General features: G+C 47.9%; 1 protein-coding gene across 2 annotated transcripts in view; it reads right to left on the reverse strand.

Annotated features, from left to right (window-relative positions):
* The window catches only part of LOC126537606 (vesicular glutamate transporter 1-like), a 226,148-nt gene that overhangs the window by 44,330 nt on the left and 160,310 nt on the right, over positions 1–21,508 (reverse strand). For both annotated transcript variants that reach the window (XM_050184756.3, XM_050184755.3), the window contains exons 3-8: positions 16,056–16,335; positions 9,427–9,545; positions 8,245–8,359; positions 4,287–4,374; positions 3,379–3,465; positions 545–681 (exon numbers count right to left, since the gene is read on the reverse strand). In XM_050184756.3, coding sequence (XP_050040713.1) covers positions 545–681; positions 3,379–3,465; positions 4,287–4,374; positions 8,245–8,359; positions 9,427–9,545; positions 16,056–16,335 — 826 coding nt within the window. The remainder of the gene's footprint in view (positions 1–544; positions 682–3,378; positions 3,466–4,286; positions 4,375–8,244; positions 8,360–9,426; positions 9,546–16,055; positions 16,336–21,508) is intronic.

Here is a 21,508-nt window from a genome sequence, read left to right on the forward strand (position 1 = left end):
TTTATATTCCGACAGAACCCTCCCGGTGCAACCACTGTCGTGGACAAGCACAGTTAGCCAGATTCTTGTTGAACGAAAGTAGCAAAAATGCATCGGTGCTGGTAAACAATGGTGATGCGCGGATTATTTCGTCCCTGCGCATAAAACAGAGACGCGCAAAAATAAACATAAGGAGCTTTTTTGTTTGTTTGCATTCAGTGATCATAGCGGCTGGGGGAACCTAACACATACACATAATGGCATCTCACCGCTTCCACAAGTACAGACACTTGGCTCCATTCACGGCCTCCGAGATGAGACACCGCAAAGAACGATCTGCAAAGTCTCGGAAGCCGTGCTCCGTTTGCTGCCACTGCGTCGTCAACCCGTGCACCATCCGGCTACGTAGCTGGATTCGTCACCGACGTGAGACGCCATCGTGCGGCGTGTGCGCCTAGACTGGCGCAAGGTCCGTGCGCTAGCAGGATGTAGACAGCACCGGCGCATGCGCAGACGGACTTACGCGCGCCACTAAGGCGTGACGCATGGACAAATGGAAACTCACCGTGGGCGCATTCTGATTGACCTGCCCGAGGCTGTTCTCGATGTAGATGAGTTCCGCCTGGGTGATGGTCGGATGCCTGCTGGGCTTCTCGAACGAGAGCCACAGCCAGAAGACGTACCAGATGGCGCCGAACACGCCTGCGAAGGTATTGAGGTGTGCATATTACTACGTCATTCAAACCCGCCGTGGTTGCTCAGTGGCTTTTTGCGTCGCGCGGCTAAGCAACGAGGTCGCGGGACCAAATCCCGGCTGCGGCTGCCGCATTTAGATGAAGGTGAAACGAAAAAAAAAAAAAGAAACGCCCGCGTACAGTGCATTGGGTTCACGTTTAAGAAACCCCGGCTGCCTAATTTAATCCGGAGTCCCCCACTACGGCGTGCCTCATAATCAGACCGTGGTTTTGGCACGTAGAACCCCAGAAATTAATTAAATTTTTTAAAATGTCATTCAACCGTCACGCGTGCGCGAGCGAAGGGTTTGTGTCACACGTTACGTGAGCACAACGACCGTGCGACCGCGGACAGAGTGCTCGCGCGTGTGTATTTACGGGAGAAACGTACGCCAATTTGATGCCTCCACCAATCCAATGCCGTTCACTGCACTCTATACGAGTGAGGACAGAAACTTGGGGGATATCAAATTAGCTTGAAAAAGACTTCAAGTACCGCGCAACTATCAATAGAACGAAGCGTAAGGCTAAGACACGGGAAGACGGCGGTATGGAGAGACCTAGTGGGCGTAGTTGATATGCTAGTTGATATCAACGCGAAGAAACGGAGCAAGGCTGGTCGTGCAATGCGCAGAGGAAAAGACCGGTGGTCTGTGAGAGCTACAGAATGGGTGCCAAAGGGGAGGAACTGCGTTTCAGGACGGCAGAGCATTAGGTTGTTTAAGGAAATTAGTAATAGGTTAATTGTTTAAGGAAATTAGGAAATTTGCAGTCACACGAAGGAGTCAGCTAGCGCAAGACAGGGTAATTCTGCAGTGAGAATGAAGCGGGCTGATGATGACGGCCATGATGATGATGATGGCGATGATTTTTCTGCCCTTTTTTTTTCGTGTTATTTCAGAAGTTCAGACGCGTAGAATGTTGGGCTGGCTGGTGCATCACATAGTATCGTACGGAAATACGGGCGTGAAGTCATGCCCTGGTCACTTCGTTTCTTCACCGCCCGTAACATTTCCGACGGCACTACATTTAAGAAATTGTTGGACCTTATCGTACGGTCAAGTGGTGCAGCCTGAGAAAACTGCACGACTCTATTTTCTTTCACGCAAGGAAAAAAAGAAAGCACGCTACTCGAAGCCCCGCACCCATGCGCTCTTCCCAAACCCCGTCCCCTTTAACTGCACTCTTGGTGGAGAGCTAATGCATGCTCGGTGCAAGCAGTGACTTACCGGTTCTGCGTGACCATGGGATAGACGCTTTGCTACACCATGCGCGTTACTCAAATAATAATAAATAAGAAAGCTATACGCCGCACGTTACGATAAAAGTTCAACAATAGCGAAGGCTAGGTAGTTCCCCTTCACTGAAGCCTCAACTGCATGGAGCGCATTTCCGACGAGTTTTCGGAACGTTTTAATTTTAGACTACCCTATGGCTGCACTATAACTGCGGCGTAAATATGAACTCATTGCGAAGAGGCAACCCCTGTGAATATAGCGATGCATCTCATTGCACCGTATTGTGTATCACGTAATTTAAAGTACGCCTGCAGTTCACTGACGCATCTATAGGGTGGGCTCTGATCTCCCACCCCCGAGGCATCCCGGCAGGCAGTATTGAGCGCGCAGCGAGAACTCATCCCCCCCCCCCCCCCCCGCCCCGCCACCACCTTCCTCTTTTCCACCACCATTGGTTGTCTGCATGTTATTATGAACTCCCTCCCTAATCTCTGGAAGGTACCTTAGATCCGTCTTTGCTGCAGCTATACTTGCCTATTGAGAACGATGGACATGAGTTGCAACAATTACCATGTCGTGAAACATGAAGGAAAATGATGGGAAAAAATATTATACGCATGTCACTGCGGAAATCAATGGTCGCGAACCTGCTCGATAGCCCTCATGTAAAACCCCTCTCCAGGGGCATTTGAGGAATAAATAAATAAATAAATAAATAAATAAATAAATAAATAAATAAATAAATAAATAAATAAATAAATAAATAGCATCCGTGTATCACACTCTCCATACCGAGACGGTGTTGATTTAGCGGCTAGCTTAGCATTTCAATTACCGGAGGTTGTATGCATACTAGACGTATAAGGCGTTCGCCCCTTGCAAATATACGATCGAAAGCAGCCCCCACTCGAGACGTTCGCAAATGTCCTTCAGTGTTGTGCGATGAACTATATGAACTCCACTTGTGACGTATGAACCAGCACCACTACCCAAATGATTCCTCTCCAAACTCCTCCATGCCGACATCACAACTGTTTCCTTCGTGCTTTCCCTCTTTGCACCGCAGCTGCGTTGCAGAGACCCCGCTACATCTACTAGGCGAAACATCGACACCAGACCCGGAGAAAGAGACAAAGAAGCTATAGGCCCACATGACGCATGAGTGGTTCCAATGCCGTAGTAATATCAGGATAGGCTCGGCGAAGCCTTTGATTGCATTACTTCCGAGATCGGCCCAGTTTTGATTACACTGCTTCCGGGATCGCTCCGATTTACTCGGCGAGAGCCCCGACACGTCAAACTCCGGGGAAGCAGGCAAAGGAAGCTTCGCTCTAAAATAAAAAAAAACAAAACAAAACAAATAAACCTGCAGAAGTAACGCGTCTCACGTGCCGACCATCCACGCCGTTGGCTCTGCGGATACGTACCGTAGAAATAGAAGCAGGCTTGCCATCCTACGTAGTCGGTTAGGATGCCCGAAAGGGGCATACCGACGACGGCACCAGCGTACGAGCCTGCAGAGAGGAGAAGGTGAAATGGCAGAGATGAAATTTTGACTCGGAAGACAGGCTTCGTCGCTACCACAACAGCGTCGTTACGTCTCGAAAATTCAAATAAAAAGTGCAGAGCATATTGTAAGCTCCGACTCGGCTTGGGGAGGTGTGATATTTAGCCTAGCTACGAGCTCTTTCTTTCTTTCTTTCTTTCTTTCTTTCTTTCTTTCTTTCTTTCTTTCTTTCTTTCTTTCTTTCTTTCTTTCTTTCTTTCTTTCTTTCTTTCTTTTCTTTTTTTCTTTCTTGTTTCGTGAATACGTTGCTCCTCTCTGCCTAATCTCTGATACACCAGAAAGGATTTCTGCGGATTTTTAATCAAGTTAACTGCATGTTCTTCATAGACGTCTATCATGATGCAGGTGTATCCTTGAACAAAATCAATCAATCAATCAATCAATCAATCAATCAATCAATCAATCAATCAATCAATCAATCAATCAATCAATCAATCAATCAATCAATCAATCAATCAATCAATCAATCAATCAATCAATCAGTTAATTAAATTAATGAATTAGTTACCGTGCTATGAACATACATTGTAGGACATATTCTCGGTGTCACGCCGTTATTGTTGTTTTCGTTTTGGTTTAGGCGCAAACTTCCAAAGCAAGAACATTTTAAGCTCCATCAAAGCGTACACTTGCCCTTCACGCAGTCTCTCGCCCACTTTTGGAGCGTAATTTCGAGTGTATTGGCAGAGAAAGTAATATAAAGAAAATATAAAAAAAGCAGAAGTTACGAAAGAAAAGAAAAGACGTGCAGCCCTCCCACGTGCTCACCGCAGAACGCTAGCGTCGCCAGACGACTCCTCTCCAGGGGCGGCGCCCAATGTCTCCAGATGCCGTGGCACGCCGGGTACGTCACGCCCTGCGCAGCCACGACGCGACGCGATGAGAAACAGCGCATGCTACCAAGCCAAGAGGTTTGCTACATAGCCGTTGGGCTTTGTAGGCAAGTCGGCGACACGATGACACACAGCGCGCGCAACCCCAGACAAGCCAAGAGGTTTGCTACATAACCGTTGGGCCTTGTAGACAAGTTGGGAAGGAACGGACGCCGATATTCGGTCTCGAATGATAAAACGATTACATTTCACTTCTATACTATGGTGAATCTATTTTCATCACTGTTCTTAATTGAAGTGGCACCATAACCAATTATGAATGAAATTAGACTCCAATGAAAACAAGTCCGTTTTTTTATTACCGTGACTAGATAAGTCGCGCCCCTGAGGATTTCCATGTGGAATAGTATGCTTGCACGTTCGCTCCGTTTTAGCTTGCGACTATGGCATGAACTTTAACTTGACGTAAATGTATTACTATCTATCATATTTATTACTGTGCCATCCGTGTTATCTTCATGAAAGTATTTCCGACAATTTTTTTTTTATTTCGGCGGAAACAGTGATACAACACAAATACTCTCTTAACGCGTTATGCGTGAAAACAATGCCACTAGGTTGCAGCAGCGTCGTGGTTGTTCCTGTCTTAGGTTATGACGTACTGGTAATACGTATGCCTGGGGGCCAGAACAACTCTTCGTAAGAACGCATGTGCCAACGAATCGTCGTCGTGGTGAGAGACACTAGAGCTAAAACGCACAAGACACGGGCATAAATTCGTTACAAACGGACATCATCTGGCATGGCACTTCTGTAGCAGTATCCTGTACAGATCACTTTTAGAAGTATTTCTACGTTTCTGTGAATAATCAGCGTGGCTTCTCAGCGTAGGCATGGACGTCCCGTGGATGCGCAGTGCTACACTACGGGTAAACAGCGCGAAATCAGGTGCGTCACTCCTTCCATCCCACCCGCGTCGGCTGGCTTGTGACAAGCGATACGCCCTCCGAAAATTACAGCCCCGAAAGCCATCGATCTAGAGTGAGGCCTCCGGGCTCATATGCACTGCAGCAACAGTTTTTGCAGTCGAAGCAGCAAATGATCTGCGTTCAAGCCCACTGCGAACGCCGCGCGGACGGCAATGTCGCCTGGAACCGGCTTTCTCGCCGGGCGACCCGTGGGCATTCGATGTATGACGGCGGGTCGACCCAAAACCGAGCCACGCCGCGCTTATTTGCGCGATTACGCAAACATCTACGGATACGCCACGGTGCCGCCGCAGTCTGGCGTCGCCGCGGCCTCCTCCTTCGTGTTGTTCGTTCGCGTCTTCGTCGTCCGGAAACAACCATTTTCCCTGATGCGATCGGGCGTACATACACGTTCGTGCGCCTCCGCGGGAAAGAAGATAGACGCTTGGTCGGTCGAGCGCAGGAGGAGGAGCAGGAGCAGGAGGAGGAGGCAGAAGGAAAACGGAAGTAAGGCAGCGGAAGTTGGAAGGGTGGGTGGAAGTGCGGGGAGGCCATCGCGCGACCGGCGGCAGCGTCTAGGCTGATTGCCACGGGCATTTATATCGTCCGGCGCCGTGCGAGACGGTCACGGGGGAACACGCGACGACGTTGCTCGCAGGGGCGATATGATTGCATCGCATCGAGCAGCCAGCTGCCACGCTCTCTCGCGGGAGCGTGTGTACGTACACAACTCGCTCTCGGCTAATTCGGTGCAGTGCGGCGAATGGTTAGTTATCGGTCGCGTCAGCCAGTCATGAAGGAGAGCCGGCGCTCCAGCGCTCCGAGAATGGAGAAAGGCTCGCTTGCCTGTCGCGCGTCGTTAATCCTTCCGAGGTCCTTCCGTTCATCAAGAGTAGAGCACAGAGGGATTAGCGAGGGGGACGATGGGCAAGCCCTTCCTCTAGTTCCCTCGATCCTGATTTGCTAACGTAACCCGCGGCTTTCGCCGGACTGCGCGGAATTGCCGTATAATAGCTTCGCTCGAAGCGTCTTGCGAGGTGCTGTGCTGCGGCCTGGAAATGCCACGGGCCCCTCTCGGCTCGTGAGTAATTGCATCTGCGAGCGTGGTCAACGCAGTGCTTCTGAAGATAGCCTCGCAGATGGACAAGACTCCGAGATACCACGATGCGGCGCTTTTCTTTTTCCTTTCTTTTTCGTCGAAGGAACGATAGCGTTTGTAATGACCGCAGTGTTTCAACTCGTCACGCTTTCCATAAGTTATTCGCAAAGGCGTATCGACAAAGACACAACAGGAAGTGCGAATGCGCGAGTGGGATGACCATATTCTCGTAAGAGCATCCATCACGTGGCGCGGCGCGAACATTTCCCGATTGTACATCTGGCTGTAGCCTTGCCTCATGCGTAATCGCACACTCCATCCCGCTTGTTTCGACTACGCGGATAAGGCTGCTGTGATTGAATCAGCGCTCCGCTTGGTGGAGGCCAACAAGAAGGTTGCGTTGTAACGTACGACGTACATAGACCCTCTCGCAACCACCGCGCAGTGCATGCAGTGCGTTAGAGGCGAGAGAACAAGTAAGGACCATCGTCTAGCGTGTCGTTGCATCACTGCAACTGATGCAATGTTGTCAGCGTTTTCTCTCTTATATTGGTTTTCCCAAGGAGGAACAAACAGGCTTACAAACTTACCTTTCTTCATATATCTACTATGTGTTATAGCGTGTACTGCTATAGCGGTAAGGCTCTCTTTTACCGTAGATTTGCGTGGATAAATTCTACTATTTGTTTTTGCTACTTGTGACGGCGGGGGACACCATGACTAGCCTGTCTAATTAAAAAAAGAAATTAAAGGGAGATAGGGTGTATATGGAACCTTACTGGGTTACCGTCAACGGCAACCGCTTCTCCGTAAGTTCGTATATCCCTTTAAAACGACGAGAAGAGTTTTCTCAAGTTGTACGAAATTTGTTTTTTTACTCTGCAATGCGAGGAAGAGGGAAGGGGGTGCGCAAGAATATTTAGTTTCTTTCACTTTTCTACAAGATGTAACCTGTCCATATGGAATTTTACGGGGCACCGTCAACGGCTTCCGCCTGTCGGCCCGTTCATGTATGACTTCAGTTAGAACGACAAGCGCATAATACGGAATGTGTTCTCTCAGCAGTTGTCTGCTTGCGCATTGCTCAGACCGCGGCTTTCATCCAACCTTTGACGAGTGGGAAGTTATCGCAGTTGAGAAGGACCCGTATAGAACAAAAAAATATTTGGATAAAACGGGGGAGGGGGGTGGGGGGGAGGAGGCTAAGGGGCGCCTGATGCAATTCGTTTATCACACCTGAGAGGCTTCAGTGAAACGCTGCCCTGTTGTCAGCGTGTGCGGGGCTCGGGTCGGATAGTGGCTGAGATGTGGGTTTTTATACCGGCGGTAACCGACCTTTCATTCTTATCTCTGCAGCTCCCGCGGACAATTATTTAATATTTTAGCCTTTCTGCTAGGTTTTCTACAATTAGCATTTCATTGGTTCGGTAAGAATTCTCATTTGGTTTAGGTAGCATCTGTTTCTTATCATCCAGATAGTGAGGAGACAATTGATTTTTGATGCGATAGTTACGCGATTCATAAGAAGTTCTTTGACTGGCCAGCTTGGTTGTTGTCAATCACATGCGCATCGATACGAGCATTCAGTAACGAAGCGTAAATATTAGCCGCCTTTGAAAAGCGTTGAACTTTCTGGAAGCGTTAGGAAATCACTCTCTTCCTTTGGTGTAAGTGTTCTTGCTGCAAGTGTTGTCGAATATGATTAGCTCCTCACTCACCGCCCTACGTTCCCAAAAAGCAACTTGTATTCGGCTAAAGTTTCTCAATAGGGAATCAATTTTCTACTGAGACGCCGGGCTCGATTGACATTGTGATGGTTGACTCACCTCAACGAGACCCTGGAGAATGCGGACCATCATGACCATCGTGAAGCCAATTTTGGCCGCTCCAGGAATGAGCATGTTGAGGAACGCTGACACAGCTATTGCGGTGCCAAAAACCCTGCGAAGTAGGAAAACAAAAGAAAGGAACATCAGGTGAGGGGGGGGGGGGGGTGGAGGGGACGCCGTGAAAGTTTATCTCGTCAAACGATGTTCACTTCTCATGGCAAGTACATTTGCACTCGTCCGACTGTGGTAAAGCCCATTCATTTAACAACAACGCCCCCAGAACGCTGTAATTTATTAGAGCATTTATATCACAAATGGGTAGCATCTTCAAGCGTGCCTTAATAGAAGCCATAGAAATATGTTCCGGTGATCAGCTGCTTGCGTATCCAGTTGCTTTGGGAAGAATTGGTTCGAGCGTATAATTATCTGTCAGTTGCTTCTGCAGTAAAATGTAGCCGAATCTATCTGCAACTCCGCCAACTCTCGCCAACTCTCAAATGAGTTCTTACTGATATTTTCTTTTATGCAAGACAAATGTAATAGCGGTTGGCAGTACTTATATAGAATATACTGTAACGAATAATATGAGCTTTGCTAGGGCTTCTCTGCGGTACCTGAACGTGTGAGCACTATACAGTGCCTCCTTAACGCAACGTGGGAGATGCCTCCCACATACTTTTATTCAAGGCTGTGTATCTCCGGAAGGATATGCTGCATCCCGCAAGGACGCTTCACGCCTTCTTCACACATTTCTAATGCCCTTGTTTTATACACTTCTTACAAGAGCGCCCTTAACTGCGGTTAAACTTAACGGCTGCTGCTCACTTAACCAAGGTTAACCCCAACCGCAGTCCGCCGGAGTTACACGGACATTCGTATTCACAGTTAACGGTGGCTAAGAATGAGCCTCCTTCAATTTCAACTAACTAACTAACTAACTAACTAACTAACTAACTAACTAACTAACTAACTAACTAACTAACTAACTAACTAACTAACTAACTAACTAACTAACTAACTAACTAACTAACTAACTAACTAACTAACTAACTAACTAACTAACTAACTGACTAACTAACTAACTAACTAACTAACTAACTAACTAACTAACTAACTAACTAACTAACTATCTGACCAACCGACCGACCGACTGAAAAAGAACAAACAAGTAAGTCTTACCTGTTTGCGGGGTATTTGGCTGCGAGGAATCCTCCGGGCACCTGTGTGATGAGGTAGCCCCAGAAGAAAGACGAGTCAATCACGCCAATGGTCTCTGGGGACCAGTCGAACTCGGCTTTCTGCAGATCGATAAAGGGCGAGCGAGAGATGAAGAGCGGTGCCCGCGATAGGAGCAAGAAGGAAGCATCGTTTTTAAGTATCGGTACCTTTTTATTGAATGATCATCGCGGGAGATAGCGCAAAGTAAGAGAAAGAGAGAGAGAGAGAGAATGAGAAAGGGAACGTTGGGATGCCAACTAGAAGAGCGTCCGGTCGGTTACGCTACTTTTGGCGGAAAAGAAAATGAACGCAAATTCAAGAAAACGACGTGAGCAGCGAACCACATTCAGGAACGTGTCCGAGCGCAGGGGAAGTACAAATATGTGTCCTCCGTGTGCCCTAGAAATAGCCATGTGATGTAGAGTGCCAAAACTCAGGTTAAATTATGTTTAGGAGAACATGAAAGTACTGTGCGTGGCAGTGAAAAGCCTTGTATAAAGCCCATTTTCAGCTTTTATACCTGCATGCGCGCATTATATTATGTGCGGATCATCCTCACGTGTAGTGTTTGTGTAGCAGAAGCCCGTTATCACAGTCTGTATACACGTATGCGCATATTATCTCATTTTTTATGTCATACTCATCTGTGTAGCTCTGCTTTACGGGTCATGCCGCAGCCTCAAGTGCCGTTTCGGCTCTTTGAGCCTCAGCGTATTGTAGACTGTTCTCGCAGCGTATACCGATCTGCTATATATAAGCCTACACACCTCGAACTACACCAGGACCTTGTTCGCTCTTCTTAGCTGTCTTCGTGCTTCTTCTGCGAACATGCGCCGCATCTTCTAACGTTACATTATTTATTGTTTATTGCTGCTATGATGAAAGGATCAGCAGACACCAGTGTTAAACGAGTGAACTTCCTCCGCAATTCTGCATTCCATGTAGTGTCTCTTAAAACACAGGTCTTACTTTGAGATGCAAAAAATCAACCACTGAAACAAACAGACGATAATAAATCAATCAAATAACTAAACATGTAACAAATAATCATCCCATACTCATTAAATACATTAAGCACCCAGTAATCAAACAAACAATGATGAATCGCTCAGTAAGTCAGGCAACAAGCCAATCCATCATTTATCCGTCAATTAAACATTTAAATAAACGCGCAGCAATCGAACGAACAAACAATAAACAATTGTTTGCTCAGTCACACAAAGAAACAGCTAAGCAATCAATAATTCAATCAATTAATGAGTCAATCAAGTATTCAATCGAGACGCACACCGAAGGCTCCCTAATTTACTTCTCATTGCCGTTCACTGCCCGACCCTGTGTCGGAGTTTCCGTAACCTTCGATAGGAACAGGCAACCCACACACACACACCTTCGCCTCGCAAATCTTTTTCTCTCGAGCCCTGCGTCTAAGCCCAGGAACGACACGGCGTTGAGCGAATAAACGAAATGCCGAGCGAAACAAGAAAGAAAGAAAGAAAGAAAGAGAGAAAGAAAGAAAGAAAGAAAGAAAGAAAGAAAGAAAGAAAGAAATGTGAGCGGGAAGGAGGACAAAATGAGGTGCGAAATAGGCGCCCGGCCTGAGGAGGACGGGTCGCGGCGACCCGTAATCCTGGCTTGGCTCCCTTACGGGGACTCGAGATTGTCCCTTAATCCCGGTTAATCCGGCCGCGAATCCTCGGCGTGACGAATTGCCAGGGAAAACCCCTCCGCCGCCCTTCGCGGCAAGGGCCACAAGAGAATTCGTTCCACCCGGTCGTGGTCCGCACACCGCGTGCAGCCGGGAGCGCGCTTACGCTGCGGCCCGTGTTAACCGAAAAGGGAGGAGCCATGAAAAAGAAATGAAGTCGGAACTGCGATAGAAACGCTCCCGCCGCGTGCAGCTTTTGGCCGCTGAGCGCAATCGCATTTAAATTGAAAAATAAATTCTGAGATTTTACGCGCCGAAACCGCGACCTGATTATGAGGCACGCCGTAGGGGGGGGAGGCGGGGGTCACACTGGCGTCATGATGCCGTCGTGGTCGTTCCATCGTCTTCACTCCAGCTTCGTCATCCGACTCTCTTCATGCCGTCGTCGTCACACAGGCTTTACGTCGTGGTCATGCATATGTTGTCATACCGTCGTCGGGATGCCGCCGCGGTTGTTCAATCGTCGTTATTCTAGCTTCGACTCTAGCTCCGACTCTCGTCATGCCATCGCCATGCCGTCGTCGTCACAATGACTTCTTCGTTGCATCAACGTCAATACTTTTTCGCCATTCTATCGTAACCACCGTGCTGTTGTCAGTCATTTAATTGTGATTGTATACCATCACTGTCATGCAATTGTCGTCACTGCGTCGTCGTCAGCATTATGCATCCGTTGTCAGACCGCCGTCTCCGTGCGTTGGGGTCGTGCTATGTTCGTCCTACAGGCTTCACGATACAATCGCCGTCATGCCGTTGTGATCATACGCTCGTCATCCCCGTTGTCCTCATGCCGTTGCCATCTTCGTCATTGTCCCATTGTCACACAATGGCAGTTTGCATTAGTTCGCATACCGTCATCGTGATGCCTACGCAGTTGTTCCATCGTCGTCATTCTAACTTCAACATTCGACTCTCGTCATGCCACCGTCGTCACACAGTCGTCACGCTGTGTTATCTTCAATAGCGCCTTCGTCGATCCGTCGACGTCATTCCTTGTTCGTCATTCTATCGTAATCCTGCTTTCCTAATTCAATCGTAATTATGCCGCCGTTCTCATGCCGTCGTCGTCGTGCCGGCGTGGTCGTGCCGTCGTCGTGATTACTGCTTCGTCAGCCTGTTGTCATACTGTCATCTTCACGCCATCGACGTCGTACGCTCATCATCATCTCATTTGTCCCTATGTCGTCGTTATGCCACCGTCATCATTTAAAAATCGTCATGTCATTCTAGTCTTGCCGTCGTCGTCATAACGCCTTTGCCAGTCTGGACGTCGGCGCCATTTCTTCTTCGTTGTGCCATCATACATACGGTGTCGGCGTCATACAGTCGTCGCCATGCCGCCATGATAACGGGCGACCTTGGCAAGTGAGTGCCATAGCAAAGCGGGACGATACCGCAGTATGTCGCGTATAACCGAAGCAAAGGAAGTCTCAGGATGACTACTACTGATGTTGAATAACGACTTCAGAAATGCGGTGTCACTACATTGCTCTAATGCTAATCGTGTTACCGCCGATCGACAGGCATCGTGATATGTGTTCTGCCGTAATTTTCCTTAAGTATTCATTTATGTTTGGGACGTGCATGCTGGACCTATAGCTGGTAGCGGCAGACTTGGAGGCAATATCTTGTGACGCTGTGTTTAGTAGGGATTTACGGGCAACTTTTCACGTAGTTTTCCCTCTTGCTGGCGTGTGGGGAGTTCAGTGCAGTTTTACGAATATGACGTCGCTGGTGAAACATTTTAAATGGGATTAGCACTCTTAGGGTACTTTACGAACTTTCTGGAGTATGTCTGTCTGTCTGTAATCGAACCCGCGCTGCGCGTGGGTTCGATTCCACGCCACGACGCTAGACGGCGCAGCGCGGGCAGTGGGGAGCGAAAGAGAGGAACCCGGCTGCATGCACGTTTCGGCGTTGGCAATGCGGTGTGTAAGTTACATTGCTTCAGTGCTAATCGCATTAGCGTCGGCATTCACCGTGAGATGGGTCCTAGAAGAACGTTTTCGGGAGGTGTTGGAATAAAAATTGTGAATGGAACACGAGTATCAGAAAAAGTACGACGTTGGGATATTGAATCAGATATTGGAATTTTTTTCTCTCTCTCAAGAATCCAGTCAGTGTTGCGTTCTTAATTTGCTATCGCTTATATTCAAACAGAAACGACTATTCGCCAATCTTAAATAGTAAGTTCGCGAATTGAATACGTATTGAATAGCAAAGACTATTTGATTCGTATTAGAAGTTTTGCATACTCTCACATCTCTAGTTCTTTTCTTTCTTTCTTTTTTTTTTTTGGTCGCATGCTACGATAGAACAGCAGTGGAACACAACGATTTCTAACCAATGTGGTTGAAGATCGTGTCACGAAATGTCGTTTTCGACTTTCTGAAGCAATCTTGGATATTTTTTATCGAGACTAGAAGGATCGCATGCTAAGTTTTCTACGTTTTTAATTATAGTTTTCTTTTACAGAAATCATTACTTATATATTATTTTCAATCCGCATATGTATTGGCTAAATTCTCGGATATTCGTTTGGTTTCACGTTATCGGCCTCAAAGTTTCGTTACTGTACTTGTCAAATCTTACGATCCGATTTATTGGCTGGTTCCCGCAGTGTTCTGTAAAAACATAAGAAGAGAATAAACCCTATTAAATAGAATGGTCCGGCAGTTTTGACTGTGGTGGCCTCAGGTGGCGGCTCGAAGTCCTTGGACTCGGGCGGCACATCTTCGACTTACCGGACGGCCCAGAGCTGGTATTCCAGCTCCGAACTTTTGAGAGCCGACTCCCAGCAGTGGCGACGCCCACAAAACTATAAAATTAATTTCTCGGGTTTTACGCGCCGAAACTCGATATAACTATGAGACACACCATAGTGAGGGTCTCCTGATTAATTTTGACCAGCTGAAATTCTTTAACGGGCACACAACGCACACCACACCGGCGCTTTTGCACTTTTAGCCCCCATCGAGATGCGGCCGCAGAGGCCGGGTTTTGATTGATTCCGCGCCCTCGGGCTTGGCAGCGCAACGCCATAGCCACTACGTCACCATGGCGGGTATACAGTGTCCTGGTCCATTACACCGACGAACAATCAGTCAACTATCCAACCGACTTAATGCATGGCAAATAATGGCTCGCCAAGATTATGCAAAATGCCTATGCGTTGCTCGCACATGCTTACTTTAGTCGTTGTGGTGCCTTTTACCGCAAAAGAGATCCATCCCTGTCGTGATACGTCGTCGCTGTGTCGCAACGGCGGCGCGACTGCAATGTATGAACTAAGCTCCCCCTCCCCCTAATCTCTCTATCTCTCTCTCTCTCTCTAAGGAGCTTGCGCACGGTTGCGACAGAGCCAGTATGTTACTCCGTGCACAAGGCCTGTATAGAGAGCGGTGGTTCTGAGTTCTAGTGAAGTAAGATAGTGTGGAAATGATGACACACGACTCTGTAAAGAGTGTCACGGAAAGACCTAAAAAGGAAAAGAAAAAAGAAATACGACAGTGAAAGAGCGAGCTGTTTGCAGTTACATGCAATGAAGAAAGAAGCGGGAAGGTGTTGGCAGGGTGTTGTTTGAGGTGGGCTATGGCTCTCGTCCGTTTCGCCGTGCGTATTTTTTTTTATCTCTTACAGTTTTGAGTTATACCTCCGCGCATTCCCAACGTAACCGTATAGTTAACGCTTGCTGAGTCAACAAAATGTGCTACTGTTCAGAAGCGTGTCGAAATTTGGGCTGGTTGGGACCTTTGGGAACTTGAAGGTAACAACCCCAGAGACAGGACTAAGACGGGGATAGAGTAATAGACTTAATAGCTGGGTGAATTTGTACAGATGCAGTTGTACAAACTGCTTTACAAGACGGCACAAAAATAATGAACAGACGAGCGATTTTCCTGTCTTCTCTTGTGTCCCGCCTTGTGGCGCAGTTTGTACTAATACGAGAGTACATTGACAAAAACATGCAGATCCCACGCACTGTGTGAATCAATGTAAGCAAAGCCTTGTCTGCTGTTTGCGTTCATCGACGTTATTTGGCGGTGATACCATTGACGGCATACGAGAGTCGTGACATGAGGTGAAATGTTACCTTGCCTGCTCCGCTCGACGCTTTATGCGAGCCTTCGTCTCCTCGGCACTAAGTGCACGCTTCGGCGCCATTCTGGGTTGTAGCGTTGTAGCTCACATGACTGCCTCCTCTCTCTCTTTCTCTCTATTCCCTCGCTAACGTTCTTCCCACCTCCCCCCTCTACTATCGTCGCTGTTGCGGGTGGGCACGCAGACGAGCGCGGCAGCTCCTGCAATTCATTTGTTGGGGTGGCGCCTCTTTACGGCGTCCAATGCGACGCGGCGTAAGTGGTGACGCGAGCTCCTCGGGTCGTCTTTCCTTTGTGCCACACCCCTGTCATGTACTAACGCCATAGCGTTAAGGGCCCAGTGTCGCAGAAAACCCGGTGTCGACGCCGCGGGCGTCGCTTGGCAAATAACCATTCTGAACCGCAACCGCGCAGACCCTCCACGTGGCTCATATCTTGTCTAACATTCTTTACGAAGTAATTCCTCGGAATTTTGAGTCTAACAGCTCATAAACAAATGGCATGAAACAAAACACCGACAGCGCATGCCTTTTGTGTTTCTTTTTTTTTTGTGACATGGCCACGTCTCAACCACGTCCCGACGTGGCCAGCGCTAGCGGCGTGCAAGACCACAGCAGCAGCAGTAGCAGCGGAAAGTCGAAGGAAGTGGCAAAGAAAGCTTCGCTTTAAAAAGGAGCGATTGTCAGACGCTGTACTCTTTCCGTGGGTGGGTCCTGTTTTTGGCGCTGCATGCTACCTCCAAGCTACTGCGGAATAATTTACTGCAACGCTTTTCTGCTTACCATTGTGTCCGAGTTGTTCGCAGTCATCTTGACGATGGCGACGCCCATGTTGCAGCGGATACCGAAAGAGATGAGGAACCCTATGGAGCTGAGCAGTGCCACAGTGAGTCGCTTCGAGATGTCGCAGCACGGGCAGTTGGGCTCCAGCAGCCGGCGCCAGCTTTTGCCGCCTTCGGCGCCCGGCTCTCCGCCGGGCACGACCCCCGTGCTCTCGTAGTACTCCTCCTGCAGCTCGTCATGCTTCATGAAGCCCTTCTCGTCCTCCTGTTTTTTCAGGCGCCTGCGCAGCAGAAACGAACGCGCGCTCAGGACACCCGACGTCAGCCCTACGTGTCCCGTGTATCGCGGGACCTTCTAATACCCAGCTCGCAACAAACAAACAAACAAACAAACAAACAAACAAACAAACAAACAAACAAACAAACAAACAAACAAACAAACAAACAAAAACAAGGTCACTGGGTCACTTTTTCGTTCATATCTGCAGTATGAGAAGTATCTGCAGTATAGCTCGCAAGAAAAAAAAAATGAGTCAGCTGCATCGAGCAAATGACTGCGCTAAGCTTCTCCCCTGAAATGCAAGTCCTCTTCCCCCCCTCCCCCCCGCTCCCTTATTCAAGAAAAAAGAAACTACAAAAACAAACAAACAAACAAACAAACAAACAAAGCGACTGTTTATATAAGCAGTGCTCAAGAATCGTCTTAAACGCCACTATGCGCTTCTCAGCAAGTGTTGTCGCATTGGGCCCCTACAAGTGGGCTAATTCGTTTTGAGTGGCGGTTCGGGTTTTCGGTGACGTGTTGAAGTTCGTAGTTCTCTGGAACGTCACATGCTTGAATCGGGGGCGAATCATGCATATATGCACACCTCAGGACATACAGAAGTGACTTCGACGGTCGCACATTTCTCTTCGGACCGTATACATCGGCTTTGACGGAGGCACATGGGCTGTGTATGTATCAGGTAAGTGGAAACTCGGGGGCGATCACTGAGGAAACCTACATTGTGGCCTCATGAATCCTGGAAGCCCCCATGGAGTGGCCTAATACTCTCCTGCACTCTGCGGTTGATGGATCACGTAAGATAATGTCGCAAGACATTTCACGTTAAATTTAAATAACAAAACTGGTGTAATATTTTTATTATACTTTAAACATGACCTGTTGAAGCTATTTTATGTATAGAGTGCGAAGATGTTTACACCCTTAAGGGCGTTTTGTTGTCGCACTGCAACACGCTTATCTTTAGGGCCTTACAAACATCTTTAGAGGCCTACAACGAAGCTCTAACAAGACGTGCGATGACAGAATACGTGGTTGAAAACTATGCAATCATTCTGAAAGCCTTGGGCGCACAGAAATATCCGACAAGAGAATTTCGGAGGGGGACATATGAAACTCTCCTATCGGATATTTCTGTGCGCCCAAGGCTGTCAGAAGGATCCATCATCATCATCATCATCATCATCATCATCATCATCATCACCACCACCACCACCACCACCATCGTCGTCGTCGTCGTCGTCGTCGTCGTCGTCATCATCATCATCATCATCATCATCATCATCATCATCATCGTCGTCGTCGTCGTCGTCATCATCATCATCATCATCAGCCTGGTTACGCCCACTGCAGGGCAAAGGCCTCTCCCATACTTCTCCAACTACTCCGGTCATGTCAGAAGGATTACATTGTTTCAACCACGTCTTTTGCCGTCGCACGTCAAGTTGGAGCTCCGTTGTCGTTCTTTCTAAATTTTTGTAAGACCATAACGGTAAGGATGTTACCAGTGCGACAAAAAAAAAACATTCTTAAGGGTCTAAATATGTTTACAGTGTATAGGAAAGTAAAACTATACAACGTAACTAGTGGTTGTGTGCAGCTCAAGAATAGCTGCCGGAGTGAATGTTCCAATCAAATGCGTGTATTTCCTTGCCTGATTTCTGGGTTGATCTGTTTGAAGTTACTCTCACTTCTTTTAGTTATTTTGTTCCTTTCTAGATTGGTTTCACTCCCGTAAAATAATGATAAAAAAAACGATCACGGAGTAGTGCGAATCATTCGCTCTACAGCTATGGAGTTCTTGGTTCAAACACACGCAAACTAGCGAACATTATTTCTTTTTTTTCAATTTTCTTCGTTTCGGAGCCTTCGACCATGGTCTTGCAAAGAGCCATGCCATCACAAATAACCTTGGACGCTGCAGGGATACCTAGATACCTAACTAATAATTGCTTAGCTCGGTAAAAGTGAGCTGTGTCGAGATGACTATACGAATTCAGTACCAGCGCAATGTCCTTCGTCGAGAGGCCGAAGTCGCGTCGTTATATATATAAGAGTCACCACATGACATAAATACTTGAGACAGCGGTGTCCCGAGTGGAACTCTCGTTGACAAGCGTCCGGCGGGGAGCACGTTTTCTCTGGAAGCCGCAGTGGCCGAAGCTCGAGCCGAAATATCCCCGGGATCGGAGCGCTGAGCCACCCGCTACGGATTCCAGCTGCACCGTGTTTGCCCGGCAACGGGGGCGAGCTCTTACCGAAACACGGCACACGTCTCGCGTGCCTCGCTCCATTCCTCGCGAAGGGCCTCGGTTATTGAGCGCGCAACCGGCGTTTGTCTTCGTTGCTGCCACTGCGTGTGTGCGCCGGTCACAGTGGCGCGTTGTCGATTGGCTTTGTGTCCTGCCTTCTCTCGTATAGCCGCGGAGCCAGCGGCGAAAGCTTTCGGAACGGAGATTGTTTTCTCGGCGGTTGGCTGTGGCCGGCGCTGTTTCGTAACGCTGGCTGCCTGAGTGACGTCGTCTTATTGATTGGTTGATTGATTGATTGAAGGGGTTTAATGTGCCAGAGCAACAATGTGGTCATGAGAGCCTTTGATAAAACGATGAAAAAAAAAAGCAAGTACAAAGAAAAAAGTGGCTGTGGTTCAACGTGGCTTGAACCCGCCGTGGTTGCTCAGTGGCTATGGTGTTAGGCTGCTGAGCACGAGGTCGCGGGATCGAATCCCGGCCACGGCGGCCGCATTTCGATGGGGGCGAAATGCGAAAACACCCGTGTACTTAGATTTAGGTGCACGTTAAAGATCCCCAGGTGGTCGAAATTTCCGGAGTCTCCCACTACGGCGTGCCTCATAATCAGAAAGTGGTTTTGGCACGTAAAACCCCATAATTATTAATTAACGTGGCTTGAACCTAGTTATACGAGCGAAAGCACAGTTAAGCATGGTTGGACAACGTTCTTCAGTGCTTCTTCCTGTTACATAGTTACGACACACGCGCCGTGTCTTACTGAACACGAAAGCACGCAGTTCGAACGTTGGAACATGAAAGGTTATTGCTTCCGTCTCGGAGCGTGTATATTCGAAACGGAGAGGGGGGGAGGGGAAAGGAACAAGGGAAAGATATCAAACGATAAACGCACGCGCCGTCAGCGCTTGAAAGGCAGTCTGATTGCGACTGACGTCACTTTACAGCGCTTCCCGGCGAGCTATATCGGCAGGGTGCTCAGACTCAGCCTGGAGCCTGCGGCGGAGAGTTGACGCTCTCGCACTGGCGCTTGCTTCATCCATGGCGATACTGAGCGACCAAGCGCCGGCGAAGCAGCTGTTAGGCCCTCTCCTCGTCACGTGGTACCCAGCGGCGAGGCTCTAAAGAGCGTAGCTGCGACGCCTCACCGCAGCGGATCACGTGACGTGAGTGAGTGAAGAAACTTTATTGCAGGTCGTAACACCTTCACACTTGCGCGCCGGCGGCTGAGGGTCAAACGCGCACCGAGATTGACCTTGGGAGTTGTACCTCGAGTAGAGCTTTCGCACTTATATATATATAAAAAAAAACCTCTCGAGAGCTTCACGCGAACTCGATAAATTCACACCCTGTTGAGCTACAAGGGACGCAGTTCTGGAAGGCTCTGGGCTAATTTCGATCATTTAAGGTTCTTTACCAAGCATCAAAAATGGAGACTTTTTTTAAAAGTAAGGCTGGCATGAGAAAGCGGCTGTGATTTGCTGATGTGATGTTTGCGTCCATTTCTATGCGTTCGTTTATTTGAAGCACGTTTCTGTATATTTAAGTGTAAGCATTTCGTGTTATGCGCATAGGTGGATTGTGTATATACAGCGTGTGTGTCTTCTTGTGCACATGTCACGGGCACTGGTAAAGTACGCCATCGGATGGCAGTTGCTGACGTCATTGTATTATTCTGTCAGCGATCCTCGTCCTTCTCCGCTGCTTTCCTATTGTTTTCCCTCTCCCTTTAGTCCGGCGTGGAGCGGAACACCAGAGAGAAGCTCCTCCGGTCAGCCTCTCCTGCTTTGCTTGCATTAAACCGTCTTCTCTCTCTCTAAACCTAAGGGCACGAGCTCTGTTTGAATTTCGCTCTCGCCGAAATGCGGCCGCCGCGACAGAGAATCGAACCCTGGACCTTGTGCTCAGCGGCAAAGCGCCAAAGTCACGCAGTATAGCCACAGCTGGTGTACCTCGTCTTATTCGAACGACCCAACCTCGAACTTTTGCTGCTTACCGATTGTCCCGCTTAGTCACCTATTGTGGGAGCTCATGCGCTGGTTTATCGCTTTTTTTTTATAACACGCAGTTAGCAATCAAGGTTTTTTTTCTTTCTCTTGAGGGAGGGTGCAGGCTCACGCCTTTAGCCTGCGCTCCCTCGGCTTACCGCGAGAATCAACTGATAAACTGGAATCAACGAATTAACATGAAAAAATAAAGTGAAAGAAAGAAAATCTGCGTCGATTATACTATTTTTCTCCAGGAAGTCCTAAAGCGTTGAGAAGTGCGGAATCACTGAGAAATTACTTAAAATAAAATGATGTGAACATTCCATTTAATGAGTGAAAAAATAAAAATAAAGTGAGAAACATCAAAGCGTCCCTTTTGCTTCTGGCAGATGTAAGTTGCACTGATAGCTACACTGAAACTAAAAAAAAAAGACGAGAAAAGAAGGAAAAGTCAATACGTTACCCCGTGCACGTGTCAGGTAAGACCAGACAATCTATTGATGGAGTGTAGTAGTAATCGACTATGTCGTTCGACAATGTGTTTATTCGTTCAGGCAGTTCCCATAACATATTCGTTAAGAAACAATGCCCGAATTCAATGTTCCCGAATTTATTGAACTATGACTGAAGTAGAAGGAAAAAAGAAAGAGATGATTATGCAATACAGTAAGTTCAATCTGCCCGAGTACAGTGGTTCTGATTTCGCACGTGCCCAACTTTTCTCGCAGCGTATGCTCCTTGAATTACGCAAAAGAAGATATATCTTTCTGAAAACAATGCGGGTATCTTAAAGCGAATTAAGCTCCCTTTGCCGTCCGATCTGTATAATAATCTCACGAACAACGTAGCCTCAGGTTGAAATTAAAGAGCGAAGGGAGAAAGAAGCATTCGTTCCATATACGCGATGTCCACAATTTTCGCGCCTTGCCAGAAACCT

This window comes from Dermacentor andersoni, chromosome 4 (genome assembly GCF_023375885.2).
Source record: "Dermacentor andersoni chromosome 4, qqDerAnde1_hic_scaffold, whole genome shotgun sequence".
NCBI classification, from domain to species: Eukaryota; Metazoa; Arthropoda; class Arachnida; order Ixodida; family Ixodidae; genus Dermacentor; species Dermacentor andersoni.